At 46.8% G+C, this 23,013-nt stretch overlaps 1 protein-coding gene across 1 annotated transcript in view; it reads right to left on the reverse strand.

Moving 5' to 3' along the window:
• Nucleotides 1–23,013, reverse strand: part of LOC119445764 (uncharacterized) — an 86,950-nt gene that overhangs the window by 24,560 nt on the left and 39,377 nt on the right. The window contains exons 5-8 of the mRNA XM_037710043.2: nt 9,996–10,087; nt 6,360–6,527; nt 5,534–5,627; nt 2,324–2,416 (exon numbers count right to left, since the gene is read on the reverse strand). Of these exons, the coding sequence (XP_037565971.1) occupies nt 2,324–2,416; nt 5,534–5,627; nt 6,360–6,527; nt 9,996–10,087 (447 nt within the window). The remainder of the gene's footprint in view (nt 1–2,323; nt 2,417–5,533; nt 5,628–6,359; nt 6,528–9,995; nt 10,088–23,013) is intronic.

A 23,013-nucleotide genomic window follows, 5' to 3' on the forward strand; every position in this document is an offset into this window, starting at 1 on the left:
TAATGGAAATGGTGCTGCCGCGGCCTGGAGTGAAACACGCGACCTCGCGTTCGGCTTGCTCGCGCGCCTCGAGCGCAATGAGCACACAAGCGTAGATATACACACAGAGAAAGAAGTTGAATTTATTTCTCTATGATAGATAGCTGACCGAGCAAGCAGGGTATAGTGTTGCTACCATGCCGCGAGATTCTGCGACACGACACGTAAACATCCTGAGAAGCGAAACCAAAACTGTTTCTTAGAAAAGCCACTACAGTAAATTATTGTTTGGCTTGCCAGTAATGTTTCTGGGGTTTCAAGGTCCGGCACCTTTACTGAACACAAAAATAAAACGTACATAATGTCTTATCAGTATAATCTTTTAACCTGCTAGCCCATCGGCAACTTACACTGTTCAGTTGCCCTCGTTTGCTTTGCAAGTTACACCAAGAGCTTGTTTTCGTACTTGCCCAGCGGGCATCCGTAGGAAGCGTACGCTGTAGTGTTTCTTTGTTATTTCCACTGTTTGTTTGTGCTGCTGTTCCTTTCAATGATTCGCTATCTGCTGTATGCGGCTCTCGGAAAGAACCGCTTGTTTGTGAAGAAAACTTTTAACCAGCCAGAATTTTTTTTTCTTTTGCGCATAGACTTTGTTCAAGGCGCCGCGATTTGGATAACGACGTTAGCTAAGTCGTAAGTTGCGTTGATGTTTTGTGTACGTTTCAAAGCTATTGTGATGTATGAAAAGTTGCCACTTATGCATACATACGTTTGTTTTCTGCCCATGACATTCGCTTTTAATGCGAAAGGAATCGGAGCTCGAAAACGTATACAACACCGCTAGAGTGGTTCAGTGGTTGTGGCGTATATTGCTGCTCCACACGAGGTCGCAAGTTCGATTTGCGGTCGCCGCGGTTGCATCGAAATGAAGGTGGAATGAAAAAAAAAGAATGACAGCAGACTTGAGCGATTCCTTCGGCTTTGAACTCATTTAGTGCGACAGCAGCATTCTCCTACAATGAAGACCGGAATCTTATTTGTTTGTCTTGGTCGGCTGCTTTTTTCTCAAAGGCGTCCATCCACTACGTGGATATCGAAGAGACTCCAGCGGTTAAGGCGGTTTTTTAGGGGGCAAGGGTGCGGTTGCACACAGGCTTATTATATAAAGTATCAATAAAAACAAAAACAAATATGCATTATACCACTTGAAAGGGAATTAGAATTTTTGATGGTACAGGAAGGGTAGTGTTAAATAGGGAAGCTCTGACCTTTGTTGTTTGTGATGTACGCAATCTCCTTTCTGTATGACATGGTCATGCATATTCTTAAAATAGAACTGCGTACATTGACCGACTTTAACATTTTAAGACTCCCCTTCACTATGTAGGCTATACTTAATTAGGTAAGAACATAGCTTTTTAAAACCTTTAATGGTAATTGTTTGACCAAATGGCTATGCTAATCTCTTTTTGTTCGTGGCCATTGAATACTTTAGATATAATATATTTTATTCAGATAATATTTGCACATCTTCATTTTTCCTTGCTTTACGTGGAACAGTTCCATTTTTTTTGTTTGCATCGTGCAATAGGATAACCTCGAAGCACCTACATGCTTGACGTGACTGTAGCGTGGGATTTCGGATGAGCTTCACATTTGAAGTCACCACTCAACATTTAGGCGGCAATTGATGCGGCTGTTGCTCTGTTAAAGGCTTCATGCTTTTAAGGCACGATGACTCGTTTTGAATGCCCCGCATGGAACTTTCAAAGAGAAGCATTGCAGTAGAGTTGCGATCCGGGTCAGTTGGTACGTATTCTTGAGCATTAAACCAGTCAAAATAAGACGAAGAGACCTCGAGGCCGAAACTTCTACAACTGATGTGATGAGCAAAATGAAGCACTGCCACCTAAAATATTTGAGCAGTTTTCATTTTAGCTGCACATTTGCAATACTACTATATCGGCACTTGGCGCCAGTGAATACTGTGAGCTACCGTGTACACTAAGCGGCGTTGCCGTTTCGACGTCGCGGTTGGCATTGACGTTGTCGATGTTTTCAACCAACAACCTTATTCCCGGCGCCTTCCATAATGAGCGTATGTGCGCCGTATGTACAACAGAGGAAGCTGCAAATATGAACCCCAGGCTGTGTGCCTCAGAGTGCGGAAATATTAGCTTTTCTTGCAGGTCTTACGTCTCGTATACTTTTGATTAACAATAGTACGTTATACCGCGATTTTCACATGGCAGGCTGACGAACTGCTATACCTTCAAGACGAGGGCGTCGTAAGTGAAGTTTGCTTAGTTCGCTGTTGAGTCAAACAAGTCGACGGTAGGCTCACCTGCTCTTTAAGCAGTGGACGGCTAGCAGTCTTCTGACGAAGCCAACTTTAAGCCTGTGCAGCTCGAGGACAGTGTTGGCCGCTGCGTATCCACTGCGTTGGACAAGAAGGACGAGGCAGACGTGAACACAGGTAAACGTGATGCACGTAGTACGCCCGCACTGTTGTGTTTGTGTGTGTGCGCTGCCTGTGTGGATGTGCGTAGTTCCGTGTGAATGTGTGTTTTTTGCGCACGTGTGCTTGGGTGCAGTGATGGCAGAAAATGTTGCGTGTGACTATACTGTAGTCGCAAGGAGCGCCTTTAATGCGGATTGCAACGAAACGAAATTTCGGACCACCGGAAAAACCAATTTTAAGATACTTTACATAACGACCAGCCTCCATGGAATACTTGAGGCTTGAAATACGGGTGGATGTGCCAAGATGAGTTAGCAAAAAAAAAAGCTAGTTTTTGATACCGAAGCTGGAAAAACTGTCGCCATTACCACTCGCCGGAAATGACGCATGACTCGACATCTCAGATAAACGGTGCCCGCGGCATGCTGAAAATCTGAGAGGCGCTTGTTATTCGATAATCACGTGACGCAAGCGTCGTCTGCCTCGGAAATATTCGAAGGCTTTTATAAGAACATTAGGCGACTACCAGCCCTTGCCAACATTGTTTCGATATAGCATACTGTCCAGTTATAACAAATTCAGCCAAAGTGAAGTTTCATAACAGTTGACATCTGAGCACCTTCTTTGTGAGTGTCCTCCACGCAGCGTGCAGACGCGAACGCTCGCGACTGCATGTGCTAGCTGGCGTTGATGAGAGATCCCTTCAAGAAAGGACCGGCTTTAGAATGCCGACTCGACCTCTCGTTGCAGCGGAGGGTGACGAAGGCGCTCTTACAATTCTTTGTGACAAGGTGCTTCTACAAACAACTATAATAATTAAGTTGAATGCGTTAATTTGTGTCCACGACTGTACGTGTGCGTACGTCCTAGGTGCCTCTCTGTTTATTTCGGCCTCCTGGTGCAAAGAGGTTGAGCTCCCGTTGTCGGCGTCCTTCAAGTGACCTTGAGCTAAAAGCCAGAGCCGTCATCCGGGCACTCAAAACGAGAACATGCCGGCAATTTGCGATAACAAAACGAGTTCGTCCGGGCCAAAACTTAAGGAAATGCGGTCTCTGGCCCCTAACCCTTTGTGCAGGACTGCATTACATAAGCCGGTTAATCTCCAAACAACTTACAAAAACATTGCTTCCGAGTTCTTCCTAATGTTTCTTCACAATATCACTCACACTCAAGCTGTAACTTCTAGTACGCTGAAGTTTTATTTGTCATTTCCAATAGCGACGTTCAAAGGGCAGATACAGAGGACCTAAGGCCGCACATTTGCAGCCGACCACTTCTATGTGACAAGAAGAAAAAGTGGCGACAGACGCTGAGCTCGTTGGACTGTTGCAAGAAGAAACGCGGTTGAAGGCGGCGGCATTACAGGCAGCAAAAGATATGGTATGGTAGCCATTTCATGCTTCCATCTACTCTCGATTACGGGAGAGCCAGCAATTTTCTCCTTAACGTCATTGGCTTTGTCCCTTGTATCATCGTGTTGTGTCTCCAAACTATCGAGACATTTCCACGTGTGCCTCGCCGGAGCCGACCCCCATGCACAAGCGACCGCCTGGAGTCCTAGACAGTGGCAAGACAAAGAGCGCCGACGGTGGCTGTTTCCGAGGGCGAATGCGGCTGCCTTGAAGATGTCAACAGCCGATGATTTGTGTGAAAATAGCATAAACCCTTGTTCCCGATTGTCTCGTAGGCGAGACTGAATGAGCGACAGCATGGGCGACAACTTCTTGCCGTCAACGGCAAGAAGTTAAGTGCAGCGAACAAAAGTGACAATGTATAAAAATAGATTCAGATGTTCTTCATTCACGTGTGGACTTTCAAGGATTTTTCTCCTAACGCCGTTCACCACTTTGATGGTTACAATCCTTATTCCTCTTCTTCTTTGTGGGGTTTTACGTGCCAAAACCAGTTCTGATTATGAGGCGAGCCGTAGTGGAGGGCTCCGGATTAATTTTGACCACCTGGGGTTCTTTAAAGCGCGCTACACCGCAAGCATACGGGCGTTTTTTCATTTCGCCTCCATCGAAATGCGGCCGCCGCGGCCGGTATATGATCCCGCGACCTCGTGCTCAGTGGTTACATTTCTGATAACAACGCTGGAATGAGCGGTCGTATATTGCTTTTGAAACAATTGACCAGTAAATTTTCCTACATTTAATTCTTGCTCCGCAGAACGGCACGTAGCCTCGTTTATTCGCTATCAAAATGTACACGGCAGAAACTACAACATAATGCTGTTTCGACTGGTTGCGATCGTACTTTACCGTAAGTCATTATTTGCTCTTCGCGACGGATCTTTGGGTAAAATCTTCTGCTCACTTGCCGCAGCACTTTGTTTTAAAAGTTCGGATGTGCAAAACAATGGCGCACTTGATGCATCGTGCAACGAACTGCACATGTGCCCGACAAAAAGCGACATATAGAAATTCAGTATTCGCGCCTACGCTCAGCAGTGCCAAATCCAAGGCTGTCGGAAATATTGGCTATACCCTGGAAGTTGCAAAGTGCAGTCCAGAGAGTGTTCTACCGCAAGAGTTGAAAAAGAAACACAATGAGTAATAGTGGAGGTAAAAGCAAAGAAATATTGTCAACGTGATATTGTGAGCGGCTGTAGTATCTATATGCGCTCACCAAATGCGAAGCTCTCTCACATTTACTCTACCAACGTCGGGGAACAAAATGTTTCCCCTACGTTATTGAAAGTGATGGCCCACTTGACAATTACGTTGAAAGCTCCGTCTCTTCCTTTCATCTCTTCCTTTCAATGAAGTGAGGCACATTTCTGGCGGTGGTTTTGGCACGCTCTGCGTTTGTTCCCGGTAGTGGTATTCGAGTCGCTGCTGGCGGGATCCACGACGTTGTAACGGGCAGTTATGATGTTGTGTCGGTTGGTGAGCAGAGTAGCTGGTCTGAGATTAAGAACCTCGCGCCTTTTCGTTTGAGTTTTAGCTGTTTTCGTGGCGCGCATGTGCGTAATATCTGGCAGATACGATCGTTATGGCGTGATCTGTGCACATCGCTTGTTTGTTTGCAATGTGAGGGGGCTCTTTCACATAAACAGCGGGAGGAGGACAAAAGAATTGGTCGAATGGGTACCTGAGCAGGATCACCGTGGTGTACGCCAGGTCTGAACTGGCAGCGAGCGTGTGAAGGGTGCCGTGCCGCCATTGCCTGTCCACCTCGTGCTCGCCTGTAAAAAAAAAAAAAAAAAGACAGTCGCCGCAGCAACGGATCAGCGAATGTAACACGAGCGAAAGCGCCGTGGTATACCACAAATATGAAACCGTTGACTACACTATAATTACGTGACTATAGTCACGTTATTATAGTGCTGCCAACGGTCTCAAATTTTGTGGGACCGCATGAAACGATCGCTTTGAGCGCGCCACTTCGTGTAGAGCACGACGTACCCGACAAGGAATGCAGACGTCAGACGTTTGACACAGGACTGAAGGAGCAGCGTTCCTAACTTTGAACTTGAGTAGCGCGTGCTTAAGTAAAATAAAATACCTTTACAGAGACATTGATTGTATTACATGTTCGGTGGTTGCGGTCGTCGGTTCTTTGTTAGGCGAATTTGCGTGCGGTTAGTGGAGTGGTGAGACTGGGTGGAGCGTTGGCCATTTGTTCGGTGTATTTTTGTCAAGCAGAAGACAGTAGGTGGGAGTAAACGACCGCTCTTGCGGATTCCAGTAATCGTCGAGCGAATAATGTACATCAACTAGATTTTTATTTCTTCTCCTTCCTTCTCTCTTTTTTTATTTCTTTACAGGGCGTAAAGTGGAAAGCTGCGAGAAAGAAATTAGCAGTGCGCTCTTTGGTTTCCCAAGCATCGATAAGTGCCTGTTGTAGTGCTAAGGAAGCGGTATGCGCTGCATGTTTATTTAGGCTTTTCTTTGCTGATGTAGAGACACAACCGTACCGTGTTCCAGTAACCGGGCCCTGTATGTCATGCCGAGGACGATCCAGAGCAGGCTGACCGTCTTGAGCGGCTGCACGGCGCACATGTGCTTCTCCTGGCGGACCAGCAGCAGACGCTTGATGCTCGTCACGGCAGAGATGGACAGCGTCAACTTACGGTGGCACGAATCTGCGAGGAAGGAGCCAAGGAGGAAGAAAAAAAGGCGTGCCAGCGATTAAGAGACAAGACCTCCTGCGTGGAAATGCGTAGGATGAATCTCGTCCCAACAACATCCCGATAATTTGAACAGTATTTTAGCGTGAGCAGGCACGGACAAAAAGAAGACGTAAACACCACGGCCCGCCTCTTTTACCTGTCTGCTTGCGCTGAAATGCTTTCCAATTTACGTTTACTGATACAACCAACACACAGCTCACTCTAAGAACCCCTCCAAACACAGAAGCTTTTTTAAAAAACAGTAGACGTCTGCGAATGTTTGTTGAGTACAGGCTGTAACAGAGCTCCACTGTAACGGTCACGCGCACACGCACTTATGCTTCAGTTGATAGAAGGGGCAATCGTCATCCACCTAGAGTAGAACAAGAGAGAGACAAATGGGCACGGTCGAACAACGTAGGGAGCCTACATGCAACGCCGCCTAGAACAACGAATGTCGCTGGAGCCAACGCCTCCGCATGTGAACTTGCGCTTGTCGAAGATAATCTTCTCGTTGAAATTCTAGCTCCGCCGACATTCACTGTCCGACCACAATTGATCGTTTGAAAGCTCAATCGTTATGTAAACTTCTGCCTTGCTCAGAGAGAGGGAGAGAGCGAGAAGGTATTTAAGAAATGGCAAAGCGGTCGGCCTGACGTAAACTCCTCTAGCCTGTCACTCTGCGGTGGGGTAAAATGAAGGGGAGGCAAATAGCGGTATTATGAGTGACGTCGTGGGGAAAGTGGGCGTGAGTAAATAGCCTGTGAAATGGACACACCTTTGACCCGTGCTGTGCAGAAGTGTAAATAACGTACGAACTAATATGAAAACGCATACGGTTTTCTCCGAAAGGAAGCCTCGCAGTTGAAAAAAATATATTTTTGTCCCGGTGAGGCGATCGAACCCGTAACCAACGCCTTTCCGTGGCTGTCGTCCTACCGTACGAGCTGACCAGGGGTCGAGCAGGTCGCACAACGAGGTCCACATGCAGCAACACTGAACGTAACACGAAACAGTTCGGGCGGAAACCCGTAAGCAGGAGGAAGTTTACTTGCTTATAGTTTCGTTATTGTCCAGTTCCCCTCAATGACGTACTCGGTACATTCTTCCAAAGTACGTTGTACATTTATGGCAAAGCAATGTTACCTCCAACAACCACCGAGAACTCGGATAACTCCCGAACGCCACAATTTCGATAAATTCACAGACTGCCAAAAGTAAAAGCGCACAATGGTTCTGTCTGTAACGTAATTTCATACAGCTTACATCTTTAATGAGCGCGTGCTCACTGAAGGTGGTGCAGCAGATGTGTGCTGCAGTGAAGGCCTCTTTCATTCAACGCATAAACTACAACCTTCCTCCATCCCTGTCTTTCTGTATATCGAAGAAGGCTATGCTGAGTTCCCTCTGGGATACAGCTTTAGAAACCGTTGCTTTGCGACGTTCTTTGAACTGCATTCGCAAATGCAAGCTGACTATCGCAGTGCACACTACATCTGGAAATGCAGCGCGGGGCCCTCATGTCTCGTTGTTTTGCTTTTGTTTTCAAGCAGTGGCTCTTACTCACTATACGTCAGATAGGATAAGAAGCAGGCAGGCTATAAGTGTGCTTTTTTTCATGAGTAGTACTATAACAAAGTTAAAACTTCCATTATTAGAGTATGGGTGAGAGAGAAAAAAAACTAGAAATGAGAAGAAAGCTAAAAAATAATATTGAGATTAAATAATTCGAACTGAAGAAATAAAATAAAAGACAAAATAAACAGTTTTGGAAATTTAACAAGGTATAGTCACTTTATGTCCCTAATAAATTTGTAAACTGCAATACAGGCATCCCTGTGGCTGAAGCCCAGCGAGAACTCCACCAGGGAGATAAAGGCTGGCGATGTTAGCGAAAGCTCTAGCTGCTCGACATTTGACTTCAAAAAATTTTTTTCTACAGTAAAGGAAGGTGAATAAACAACTTCGTCTGCTCTCAATAAAGTTGTTCGATCAATCATGTTCGATCATAACTATCATCTTGTAAGTCAGTGACACGTTAGAAAAAAAAAAAGAAAACTCAGTTCGTTCAAGTAGTTTGAAAAAATAACAAAGATGTAACCCAGCCAGACCTGACCTACGCAAATAAAGACTTAACGGCCGAATGCGGTAGCGCCCGTTCTGCAAGAGAAATTTCAAATTGTTCAGGCTGCAAGAAAATTAGCTTTGTTTTCTTTTTTCTTTGTCTTGTCAGCCATTGTAAAAGCAAATACGAGCACTTCAGAGACAGGGGAGACGCTTGGCTGTCACTATAATTGCTACAAATACAGGGTGTTTCAGCGAACACTTTCAAACATTATTAAATTTTGCTTGTGGCAGATAGCACTATTCTAGTCCATGAGCTAGCTGGTCTACTCGAAGAGGCGGACATTACTTGCACAAAAAAACTGAAACGCATAATCGACTGATTAACAAAATTTCGTTCATTAAGTTTTTAACAAACTAAATTATGGCCCATCTTGCAATTTATACATTCTAGCCGTGGAGTTTGCCAGGTGGATCCACTTGGAATGAATTCTCACGATGACACCAGTTTCGATTTATTAATTCCCAAACACTACGGAGAAATGCATTGGCGTCCCGGTTACTTTCTTAAGAAAAAGTCGTTTTATGCATTAAAGCACAAAAGTAACTGGAACGCCAATGCATTTCTCCGCAAAGTTCAGGAAATTATATCTTGAAACTGGTGTCATCCTCAGAATTCGTTCCAAGTGGCTCCGCCTTGCGAACTCCACGGCTAGAATTTGTAAAGTGCAACATGGATCATAAGGATACAGTCATCAGTGCATTTTGCTAATTAATCGATTATGCATTAAAGTTTTTTGTGCAAGTAATGTCCGCCTCTTCGAGTAGGCCACAGCTCACGAATTAGAATTGTGCTGTATGCCACAGGCAACCTTTAAAAATTTTTGACAGTGTTCGCTGAACCACCCGGTATGTAAAAAAAAAAAAAGCTATTGAAAAACGTAATAACACTTCATTGCAGGAGCGTCACTTTCGTGAATCGCAACCGTTCGCGTCATTTCTTAAGAAGTTACCTCCTAAGTCAGTTGCATAACTGCGGACGGTCGTGCTTTCAGGCTCGCCAATTCACAACCATCGTGTTCCACAGCTGTGGCCTTTAGGCACCGCGAAGGCTGCTCTGGTCTCCGCCAATATTTTCCGCCGAGAGAAACGTTGTGGCTACTTGTGACCAAGCAAATACAAAGCGCCTCGTTTCACGAATATACATTTCTATTTTTTTTTCTTCCTGTTTTAGACTCTGGAAGCACTGTGGGCATAAAGTAGCATGAATTGCACAGTTTCGCTGCAGAAAGCGTTAGCAGGCACCAAGAAAATATAGCTATTGGCAACGAAAGAAAAAAAAAAGAAAAAGAGAGAGAAGGCGCTGGTGATTCCTACCAGCGATCTTTGTCGATGACTCCTTTCTATTCCAGTAGAAATGCACCAAAGTGGAGATGGCGATTAGCGTGATCCAGACGATGAAGATGCAGCTGTTAGGGAAAATAAAGAAGCATGTAAGAGAAGAGAGACCATATCAAACTTTGCTATCACAATTAATACATGATCATTTCCTCGTGGCTGGTTTGCCCTATAGGTGAGAGAGAGACAGACAGAGAACGTGAACGAAGGTACAGAAGTAGGCCGCTCACCCAGCATTCACATAGGGCTTGCTACTTTGCATTCGTCGAGAAGAAACGGGGACTTTAGGCGCTATCATGTAAAACTATTCCAAACTTTCCTATTTCAATTCTGCATCAGCCCTCCACGATTGGTCAAAGATTTTTCGGGCCAACCCCAACTCCGCCTGTCTGTCAAGCGACGCCACGAAAAGCGCGATAGCTCCTTATCTAATATGACGTGTACACACTGATTATGCGTGATTAAACCGAACAAAAGAAAAATAATTATTCCTGATTCGACGCCTTTTCGCCATTAGCCCTCTGCTATTGGTGGAAAGTTTTCGGGCTGCGCCACTTTGCCTGTCTGTCACGTGACGTCACAAAACCGCGAAAAGTCACCGCGTCAAAGTGACGTGCACACGCTAAAGGTGCATTAATGTGCCGAACAAAACTGAATTTTGTTCGGCACATTGCCCGAGACTGCCCCGTTGCGAAAGAATAGAAGATGGCTGCCCGCCAATCGCTCAGCCTACTTGCTACTCGCACCTGCAGGTGAGCATGGATTTATTTGCGTATAATAAACCTTCTTGCGTGGCAGTAAAACGTTATCGAGCCCTTTCGGCTCGTATACGACATCGCTTTGCCAACTCTTCCTTGCTGAGGATCTGTTTTAGCGGCATTCTTAACCTTCCGTTGGACGCCGCCGCGATTTTAGACCAGTAAGGGTACAGTGTACTAGAAGAGTTGTAGTGTGCTCACAACGCGGCAGAGCTTGACGCACTTCGTGTCGCCGCCGACAGGTGGAGCGGTTCGCAGCGTCACGACGATTAGAGTACTGGTGGAAAAAAAGTAGGGAAAAGATGGATGCGACCTGATCTCTTAAAATCATAGGCAGCGGTACAAGGTAAATTTTTGAAAAAGAAAAATAATGATAGGTATACAAAAATGCAAGATAAAGAACATGTATAGTATACCTGATTAAATCAAGCAGGCTAGGTGACTATTTGTCGCCGCCCCGTTTCAAAGGGGATGCCAATAAATCATCATCATCATCATCATCATCATCATCATCCTGAAACTTTCCTATGCGTCGCGGTAAAACAGCTATCGCGTGTTGCTGTTTTCACCGTATAAAAGTAAAATGCACGACGTGCAGCGCTCGAAAGTTCTTTTGGTGCACCTTCGCAGTGTGCAGTGAAATAAATTAGTATTGTTGCGGCTGATCTACACAGGGTTGGCGATGTTTCGAGCCAGAGACACGGTTGAACTAGCCTTGCTATTCATGCTGTTATTTTAAAGGCTTGATACGGCCGCAGCAGTCACGGTAGCAAGAGGCACTCGAGTTTTTTCTGCAGCTGATTGATAAAATGGTCAGTGTGGTTTCACCACAACGACCGCGCATCCGCGTTCTCAGCACCACCGCGCCGAATTTAACCACCACTTCGTTTTTTTTTTTTTTTTGCAGGTAAGACGTCCAGCGCCTTAGACATTTTCACGTTGTCCCATATATTCACGAAATTAAATATTTAGGTATCACTGCTGCACAATTTAAGCTGGTGAGTTGGTTGTTTATGTATTACATCTTTCGTAATTCTAGTACACTGTAAGTAAGGGGAAGCGGACCAAACGGAGACGCCGGCACCACCCTCTTCATCCGGTTAAGTATTTTCACTGCGCTGGCTCTCACCCGAAGCCCTCTCCACTTGGGCGTGCTCATCGCCTCTTGTCAGCCAATTCATTGAGGGGCTTTACGCCTTTGTGCACCGGAGCGCCCCTAGCTATGGACTAGAGTGTACTAGAATACGGTCGAGTGGGACGAGCGGCTTGGGTAGAGTGACCTAGCTTGGGCGGCGCATGCTTTGCAGTGAGGCGCCCGATGTGGAAAAATACTGTGGCGGCGCTGCGATCGAAGTGGATTGGGCCGCATCAAGGTCGCGCCGTTGGAAACTGCTGGCGATACAGCTGGGTGGGGTCATTCGTACTACTTCGCGCGCTGATATTTGCGTTCAGACCGCTCAAATGGTGTTCATAATTGCATATGACACGTATTTATGCCTTAAGAATGAATTCCTTCCTTTTTCTTCTTTATTTTATTTTATTTTTTTAATGCCGCTCGGTGATGCACGTGCATTGCGGCCGCAGTATCGGCTTTCCTTCTACTATGTTATTGTATGGTTCCCGTTGTAGAACAAATATTTTTCTCGTTCTCCAAGCAGCATGTATATCTCGGATGTGTTTTTGCGCATATAGTTTTCCATCAGCAGGTCTTGCGAAACGCAGACGGAGAAACACATGCAACCTTCTTGCTTGCCGCTTGAAACAAGTATACAGCATATCTGCCCCATCCGGCGCCTTGTACTCAGATTTACGGGAAGCATTGTTATAGATAAAAAAAGAGTAAACTGCAGCGCAACATTCCATTCAAGTTTCCGCCTTCCTCGCGTAACAGAATGCAGAGTAATCGGTACGGGGCCATTTATTGCGGTAGGACCTCGCGCGCCGAAAACAGTTTTAGTTGGTCATTCTATATGCTCATCTTTGGCCGTATAAGCCGTACGTGTAATTTTTTTTCCTGTCAATACTTCAAAAAAAAAAAAGAAGGAAAGAAAGCTGGCGCGGTATCCTAATTAGTGGCTATATAGTGGATATACGGCGTTGGGCTGCTAAACTCCATGGAACCCGCGGGTTCAATCCAGGTCGCGGAATTCGACGGGAGCGAAATGAAAAAAAAAAAAAAAAAAACGCTCGTGTACTTCTATTTAGGTGCGCGTTAAAGAAGCCCAGGTGGTGAAAACTAAAGCTCATAATCATATCGTGGTTTTGCCACGTAGAGCCATGAATTTATTTAAATTAAAAAAAGAGACAGAAAATCACGTGGCTGCGTTCTTCGGCTTTTTTCTAGGGGTGTAAACAAAATCGTTGTAAATTATTCTCGAGTATGATTTCCGAGGAAAACATGTTACGCTTATACTATATTTCATACATAAATGTAATGCCGTTCCGAAATGTATGACCACTCAACACAGCAGCTTGTATATTATAAACGGCTGCTTTCAGTTATCCGGTGCACTATCATAATGACCATAATGAAACAATTAAAGGAACGGCATACCTCACATACACGTCGAGATATGTGCAGATCTGTTGCGTTCGTTGAAGATAAGTGTGGTACCACATGGGGCACCCAGTTTTAATGGGTTGTAAACATGGTGAGACTGTCAAAAAAAGTTTTACTTGCCTGAATTAAGTTAACAGATTTACAGGCTGCCCCCAAACGGGGGCGTTTATATTGAATGACACTAGGAACTTGTTAAGCAGGACTTATTAACACCCGTGCGTTAATTCTCTCAGGAACTGCGCCTCTGCGCAACAGCCACGACTCCCCGGAAGCACAATCATTCGGAATAATAGTCCCCGCTTGCATCGGTCACTTACCTTTGAGACTTCAATGGTGCTGTTATGCGTTACATTCGAACGGAAACTACTATTCGGCGTCGTACAGTATATCAATAACACTTGCGTATATATATATATATATATATATATATATATATATATATATATATGAGATGGTTTTTGCGAATGAGAGTTCTATGGACAGTATTCACTAATAAGTGTGTTTGTTACTGCAAACACGTGCGTTTGTTCCGGTCTGGAGTTCTCACTTTAGTGCATTTAGCATATTTGTTATTTTTCCCTTACACATATATCATGACTATTATATCTATGTACCCTTTGATTTAATAGCCTAGAAATACATTCGCCATTCTTCGCGCCCCGCAGTTAATAACCCTGGTTTATTTCACTCTAATATTATTTTCTGCGATCATTGTCCCTGATCAATATCACATAATGAGAAGCGCGCGTAAAATGACACATCAATAATAAGATGTTCTTACGTAGCTTCATGTTGCAGAGATACCAGTTACTTTTAGAAGACAGTGGTAGAAACAGCAGTTCACCTGGCTAAAACTACATTTGGTACCGGCCGTCAAGAGTCATGGACGCACCAAAGCAACTAAAACATAAAAAAATGTACTGCAGAGACGTTCTGCGAGAAAAACTGGGCGTCCGCCAGCGTCCGCGTAGCGAACGCGCGCTCGCTAGCAGACGACGCGCTTGACAACGACAGCAAAATTGAAGGCGTCTCGTTCTATAATCCATGCCTAAAACATATATGTTTGGCAAAATGGTGTAAACATAATTTTGCAGTTGAAATAAAGCACTATTATAAGAGCGTACTATGCGCAATCGGCCTCGGCGCCCGCAGCGAAAGTACGTTGAATATGCCGCGGAGCGCGTCTCCGCCCCAATCCAGTTCGCTCGCAGCGCCCTCGCAAAATTTTTCCACACGCGGCGCCTCACCGGGAGAGCGCCGTTCGGCCCACTCGACCATTGTCTAGTACACTCTACTATGGACGAGAGAGAACAACGCCGGAAGGCGTTCTCCGGAAGCCGGAAGCTGGCTTCCGGAACCGGAAGAGGAAGCGGAACCGGAAGTGGAAACGGAAGCGGAAGTCGGCTTCCGGTTCCGGCTTCCGTAGCTTGGCGTACATATACTATACACACACACACAAACACACACACACACACTATATATATATATATATATATATATATATATATATATGCGTATACATACGTACATAGCGGTCTCCATGCCAACCAGAGCTGGTGCCTCGCCCCTAATATCGCTCAGTGTAGGTTATTCATTTTGAAAGCGAACAAAGGTGACATATAAACGAGGAGAGCGTTTGGTTCAGAAAACTCTGCGGGTCACTGCCCGGTGCTTGCGTCCGCGGTTACGTAAGTTTGACGTCAGAAGATTGGAATAAAAAAAAGATTAGAATAGTTTTACGTTATAGGGCTCCTTATGCTGTCTTCCCCTCAACGAGTGAAGATGACGTCTTCGTGTAGCGGCGTGCTTGTTGTACGACAACGTTCGGGTCATTGGGAGTGGAATAACTCGGCCAGTACTTTTAAGAAGTGGCTGCACACGTGGTATGTCTTGTCAAAAATGGAACATTCATGTGCAGAAATATCAGGGCCGGTATTTTGTAGCGATGCCTTATTATATACTAGTCTTATCATCCACCGCTCACGGCCGGCTGATCCCGTTGATAACGTGAGCGGACCGTCGCTCTGACCACTGACCAAGCGCGAAAAGCTCGAAAAGGCATCGCTATAACATACCGGCCCAGGCCCGCCCGCTGACTAGCTACCAAAAAAAAAAAAATAGTAAAAATTATGGGGTTTTACGTGCCAAAGCCACCAGCTGATTATGAGGCACGCCGTAGTGGGGGACTCCGGATTAATTTGGACCACCTGGGGTTGTTTAACGTGCACCTAAATCTAAGTACACGGGTGTTTTCTGCATTTCGCCCCCATCGAAATGTGGCCGACCAGCTGTCAGTCGTCACCTAAAGAGAACCGGTGCTGGCAATGAGGCACTGCGGCTGTTTTAGTGTCCCAGTAAAATGTTCTGACACCGTCCTATAGGAATGACACTAAAATGGTACGTTATCTTGAACGACGACAGACGCAGGTCTGTATTGACGCTCGTATCACACCCGGCGCTTTAGGCCACGCTATATCCGTATAGCAATGGGCATACCGCGGCGCGCATACTCTCTTACGTTCTAGCACGTTCGTGCCCAATCAGAGAGAGAAACTAAGAATGAAACATAGGGAGGTTAACCAAGGACGTGCCCAGTCAGGTGACGCGTTGTACACATGTGCCTCAAGATGAGCGTTCAATTTGCTCACGTGAAGTGGAAGCATGTCTTACTAAGGTCTGCCTTGTCCGCCCGCGAGGACGTTACGCCTGTTACGGCGCTGCTGTTGGCACGCGAATTTTACGCGCTGGTTCTCGGTTTTTTTTTTTTGCCCAAAGTTCCGGTTTACTTTGTGAGTTATATTTCTCTCGCTCTCATTTTTTATTTCACGTGTAGGTATATCTCTTCCAGGAGAACTATCACGGTCTTTCTTTCGCTGAATGCTTTTTCATATTTTTGTATTTAGAAATTTTTTGTAGAGGTCACAGGCATTTATCGGTAAGTATGCCTTTTAGTTTAACCAGTGGAGTCGCTCAGACCGCTGTACGCACCACAGTGTAGTATACATTCTTCTTCTTTCTGGGGTTTTACGTGCCAAAACAAGTTCTGATTATGAGACACACCGTAGTGGAGGGCTCCCGATTAATTTTGACCACCTGGGGTTCTTTAACGTGCAATACAACGCAAGCACGCGGGCGTTTTTGCATTTCGCCTCCATCGAAATGCGACCGCCGCTGCCGGGATTCGATCCTGCGACCTCGTGCTCAGCAGCGCAACGCCTTGGCTGACTGAGCCAGCACGGCGGGTGGTGTAGTATGAACACCCCCTAGACTAGAGTCTAGTCTAGGGGGTGTTGGTAATATAGACGCAGCTGTGCAACAGGAACGCTTGTGCTCATCCATGGCAGTGGCGGAAGGCAGAACGCCGTCCTGTCTTCGCTGCAGTGCCGATTGAGTGCAGCGTGAGGGCGCGTTTCATTTAGTGTCGTCGTTCGTGCAGCCAAACTCACGGCGCGTCTGTCATATCTGTTCTGGCCTTCTAACCCAAGAAGGCCTCAAGAGACATGACAATGTCTCCTGAGGCATTGTCATGTCTTCGAGAATCGCACTCACAAGGTTCTGCGAAACGCCAGAAACGCGTGTGCTGATGTCTTGTGAGGTGTCGCACGGCCGGAAGAAAGACATCACTGTCGCGAACTATTCGTCGGGGACGAGTTAATATCGGTGACAGTTTCAGACGAGTTCAGTTGCGTTCTTATTTATTCGCAATATAGAAGAGGTGTTGGCCTTAGCAAGCAGGTTGTACAAACAACGACGGGTCGAAGAAGCCATTGGCTCGCGAGATAGCAGAGTAAACAAAAACACTATAGTCGTGGAACATCAGCAAACGTCACGACATCCATGTGAAATGGTGGTCGCGATGTATAAATAATGCTTGAACACTACTGAGCGCTTGACATCTAAATGCATTCATGTGCGAAAATGAGTGTACGTAAACAGAGAAATACGCTTCGCTTTAAAGGACACGTTATATGTAACTGTATACGAGCGTAGTGTTGCATGTACTTTTCTTCGGATGCTTTCAGAAAGATACGTCCCGGACGTTTCCTGCTCGCGACGTCTCTTCCCTGCCATCACCCTGCTGACAAATATTCATCAATTCAAACTGAAATCATATGTTTATAGAACTAGCGAAAGAAAAAGTACATATCAGGCCTGGGGGCTTCGAACATTATCACAAAGGAGGGCCAAACAGATATACCTGCAGAAAAGTGGACTTTTAGAGCGCTTTAAAACGACACGGAATCATTTCAAAACACATTTAAAAATATCGGCAGATATGACCCGCCTTTCGATAGGGCAACGCCAAGTGCGACAATTGTGCGTAACTGCTGATATCGGAGAGTCTAACAAATCAGTAACAACGAATAAGGTAACGTTACAAGTTCACGTCAGTGCTGCAGGTTCAAGTGTCCTGATTAGGCAGATGAAACTTGTTTATAAAGTGTTGCCAAGAAAGAAAAAAATATTAGAATAAGAAAAAAAAGAAGGACGATGGCGCACGATGGAATTAGTGCGTTTGTACCCAGCAACGTCCATTGGATTGTCCGCCTTTAGGTTTGAAGACGACCTAGCTCTGCTTTGGCAGATGATCGGTGACGTCAAAGGCGCTCGACGTGATCCTGGCGCTGTAGAAGTGCTGCAACATTACGTACCGCTCGTCTCGCTGCGAGCAGCCCGCCCGGTAGTTGTCAAAGTCGACGTCGTACAGCAGGACGCAAAGATCTTCCGGCTTGCCCAGTTGGGACATCTTGGTCTGCAGCGTTGACCTGTCGTCGAGCGCGATCGTGACGTTCAGGTAGCGGCTCAAAGTTCTCCTGAGCAAGCAGCCCGGAACTGGCTTCACGAAATCTTTGAACTCGATCTTGAAGTCGCACACCTCGAAAAGAGCCATGCGGCCCGGCGTCTGGGACACGGGCTGCGGAGGTGCGGGTCGTTCCGTGTCGTCTTCACTGCCGGCGTACAGCGCCAGCGACATGCTGACGCAGAGACCTTCGTACTTCTGAGGTTGCGAAGGGGGAACGCTGCCTGGCACCGGGGGTGTTCCAAAGAATGGTGCGACGAGCCCCATGTGGTACGCGAAGACAGGCACGGATTTGTTGCAGTAGTCATCCGAGAAGCTGTTGCCGCGCGGCATCTGGTGAATCTTGAAGAAGGTCACGTTTAGCTTGCTCTGATGCACGCGGAAAAACTTCATCGTGGAGACGTCTTCTACGTTTACAATGGCGGTGACCTTGAAAGCGGCGCTCGGAGCGTTCATCGTCACCAGGCGCCTGAGGTTGTCGATGAACTCCACCAGCCGCGGTATGGGGTCCTTGAACGGGGACTCGCAGGCGGCCTTGTTCGGAACCCAGTGCAGGTTGACTCCGGAAAGGTCGTACTTGCGGTACATGTCGTACGTGCCCTGCGCCAGCAGGTGTCGAACTTTGTCGTTTTCGCCGACCTTGTGAAAATCGGCGCTGTCTTCGGGGTAGCCGCCGAGCGTGAGGATCACGTCTACGTTGACTCTCTGAACCCGCGCGACATCTTTGATGACGGCGAGTCCGTATTTCTTGTCGAATTCTTCCGCCCTGCTGGTAAGGTTTCCGTCGGGCAGGCTCCAAGACCAGTAGACGATACTCGGGCACAAGGCCAACGGGAGATGCTGCGCTAGGAAGAAATACCCGCTAGGCCGCCTGAAACGACTCACATTGAAGAGACAGTATACGGGTTGCGGACCGTTGGGGGGAGCGTTGGGACCAGCCGACAGTCTCTCGCTGGGCACATCCGACATCTTCTCGGCGTCGCGCACTTTGGCATTCATCCGCGGGCACTGGTCAGGAGCAACCGTTTTCATAGGCGGTCGATCGGTTTTTGGCAACACGTGGCCTGGTGGCGCCTCCGTGGCAGCGAAAAAGCTCGCCTTGATGTAGGGAAGCAGCAAGAACACCAAGGGAATGGCGAGAATCGCGACTCCCACGATGCAGAAAGCCCACCCCGTGATGAGACAGCCGCCGGAGCGACGCCTGTGAGCTGTCATGTCGTAGTCCGACGACAAGGTTGACGGGTCGCGTACGTGCGTGCCGTACCTGGACTCGCCGCCTGGCTGGTAGTCGTAGAAGTCGTAACCTCCTTCTCCCGGAGAGCCGGCTGACAGCGGCTCCTGTGGCGATTCGGGCGCGTGCTGTCGCGAAGCCGCAGCCGGCGACCTTTGACTCCTGGAGGGCTGGCCACCCGACAACGCGTAGTGCTGATGCCGTGGAGACTCGCCTGCGGGGCTTCCCTCATCGTAGTACATACGGTATTGTTTCAACAGCCCGCTTTGACTTCGTCGCCCTCTCCGAGCGGCCACTCACCGCGGTAAACGACGGCACAGGCGGACAGACTCGTCCTCAAAGTGCTGTACTCCTTGGTATTGGAGGCGACTACGCGCAGTGATGGCTTCGCTCCGCCGCGCGGCTCGCGACTGCGTGCTGCTGCTGATGATGATGACAAATGACACGCACCCACCGTGGGGGATGGGCCAAGAATTGGGCGGTTTGGAGAAAACGGACTAAGAAAGTTCAGAAAAAAAAACAGATATACTAGGGGAAGATTTTTTCTGATCTGTGTTCAAGTTGGAACAGTCATCATGCTAAGGTGAATCGAAAAAAATAGAGAATTAATTATTGTAATTGACTGGTTTAGGAAGGCAGCCGATTGGAACCACGAATGCTCTATGAGGGTTGCTGTCTTCTTTAATTGCCGTCTCGAATCGCACAGAAAAGAAGGCAGGAAATATAATCCCGGATATAATATTTAGAGTGCCCATCGCCCTGGCCACTCTAGATCCCACTTGTCACACTATCTTGTGTGACACTCGCTCCGCCGTCACTAACTTCAGCAAAGGCCGTATTTCTCCTCAAGCTCTTCGCATCCTGCGCTAGGCACCACACTCCAAAGACAGCATGATCTCCCTCACATGGATCCCGGCCCATGCAGACCCTGTCACCCCCACCTTCCCAACATTAACAAGGTCACCCACTCCATTGCGCGAGGCCTAGTCAACAGCGCCGGAAACACTGGAGACGAATTGGACACCAGGGACAATCTGACCGCTTATAACAATCTCGTTAAGGCATTTTACCTCAGTCGCCGAACCTTCCCCCCACCTCACCTCAAACGCAGGCTACCACCCTGCGTCTGCTACAAACAAATACGTACCCTTCACCTGCCCGCCTCCACCTTATATTCCCTGAAGTTTACAGTACCCCCAACTGCCCGTGCTGTGGCACTCACCCGGCTACGCTTCCGCATATGCTGTGGGAGTTCCCAGCACAGTACACACACATTAACACCACGACCATCTCGTCGAGGTTGCGTGAGGCCCTGCTGAGCTCCGCCCTCGACGACCAAACCTGGGCGACTCAGCACGCCCCTGAGGCGGCGGCGAGGCAAGCCCTCGACGTCCCTTCATGGGAGGCTTAGGCACGGCCATCATAAAGTGCTGGTTCTACAGCAAATGTTTATTCCTCTTCCTCCTCACCCCGACAACCGAAACTGAATTGTCCAAGAGAGGAACTGTGATATCCTTACCATATGCGCATGAATCACGTCACTGTTCGCAGCCCACCGTCGGGCGAGCATGGAACGAACAACGCTGTAAAGGAGCAATCTCGCTAGCTTCTTACAGAAGGTAAGAATAGGAATAAAGACATGGTTACAGTTTCCCACGGCCTGTGGATTCTTTGAGAATGCAACTAAAAAAGAAAAACTTTGCGGCACACTGAATACAGTGCAATATGAAATCAGCAAAAAAAGCCCCAATGTGAAACGGCAATCTCAAAAGAAGAGTTTGAGGTGATCAGTAAGCAGCTGTTTAAAGATAATTAGGTTACGCTCGCTGACCACTCTATCTGGTAAATTGTTCCACTCTGCGATGGCGCTAGGCAAAAGCGATTGATTAAAGGAAGGTGTTAAACCATGCAAGCGCTGGATGCTGCAAGAGTTAGAAAGGCGGCCAGATGTACGGGTTGGTGGAACAAGAAGCTTTGCATTTAGTTGTGGGAAGTTATAATATAGTCGGTGGAAAAGACACAGCTTTGCAATTTTCCGACGCAACAGCAATGGTTCGAGTCCTAAGGATGATTTAATCGCGCTGACGCTTTCTTGACGGCTGCACCTGGAAGTTACCAACCTAGCAGCACGATTTTGTATTGATTCTAAAGTGTTGAGTAAGTAAGCTTGGTGCGGGCTCCAAGTAGCTGAGGCGTATTGATGTTTACTTGGAATGAAAGTTTCATAAGCTAGTTTTCGTGTGGATGTGGGGCACAGGGCGAGGGTACGTCTGACGTAACCAAGTCATTTAGTAGTGTCGGTAGCCAATTTTGTGATGTGGTCGGTCCAGGTCAACTTGCTGTTAATGGCGATACCGACATAACGATATGATTCAACGGTGGATAGGGTTGTCCTGTTTAAGGAGTACTGTTATTCCTTGTTAGAGCGTTTACGGGAGATCTGCATAACTCTGCATTTGGGGATGTTAAGTTTCATTAGAGAATTGGAACACCAGGTTTCTATTAAATGTAGGCCTTGTTGAAGCACTGCATGGTCGGTTTGGTTCGTGATGCGACGATAAATTACGCAGTCGTCTGCGAAAAGTCGGATAGAGGATGAAATGCCGTTAGGAAGGTCGTTTATGAAGATGAGAAAGAGAAGGGGACCGAGGACGGACCCCTATGGTACGCCGGAGATCACGCTAGAAGTGGCAGAGCAATGATTTCCGACAGCTGTGTACTGGAAGCGATTTGTTAGAAAGCAATGAATCCATGACAACGTGAGAGGGTCGAGATCGAGGCATGAAAGTTTGGCCAAAAGTCGCTGGAGGGGAACACAGTCGAAAGCTTTGGCAAAGTCTAGGTAGATGACGTCGGTTTGAAGTGATGAGTCTAAGTTCAGATGAAGTTCAGTAACAAATTCGAAAAGCTGTGTATCGCATAACAAACCTGGCCGGAAACCGTGTTGATTGTGAAAAAAAAAGGAATGATGACCAAGATGACATGCTATTTGCGAATATATTATATATGTTCTAGAAGTTTACAGACAATGCTTGTTAGAGAAATGGGAAGGTAGTTAGAAGGATCAGAGCGGCTGCCTGACTTATATACAGGTACCCCTTTACTAATTTTTCAGTCGTTTGGAAGGGAGCTGTCGGTAATAGACTGGGTAAAAATTATTTGTAATATTTGACTGGAAATTTCGTTCGTACCTTTTAGTATATTGGCAGAGATGTTATCTGGCCCGGGGGCACTAGGAATCTTCAGGTTTTCAATGAGCTTCATAATGCCTAATGATAATAGGAAGCATGCGGGGGAAAGATCACGACTTCACGCGGCGCGATTCTTCTCGTAGCACGTGTGCGGGTTGAAAACATTTTCGTGTAACTGTGGTGTACGTGCAGTCGTACTGCCGTGTCGTCCAACACAGCTTCGCTGGTCAACCACCTTTGTAATGGCCGATAAATTTTTGTTTCTAATTTCATTTTTTATTACAGCCATAACTAGGGTATTAATTTAGAAACTGAATGAAAACCTTTGCAAACACTACACAAAGTCTTCTACAATTCCTACGCCAACCGTCACACGCGTTCTCTGTCTATGACCGCTAATACGACGTTTCGATACTGATTGAAATAAGCACGTCAGCATGCTTCCTGCATTCCGAG

This window comes from Dermacentor silvarum, chromosome 3, assembly GCF_013339745.2.
Source record: "Dermacentor silvarum isolate Dsil-2018 chromosome 3, BIME_Dsil_1.4, whole genome shotgun sequence".
NCBI lineage: Eukaryota > Metazoa > Arthropoda > Arachnida > Ixodida > Ixodidae > Dermacentor > Dermacentor silvarum.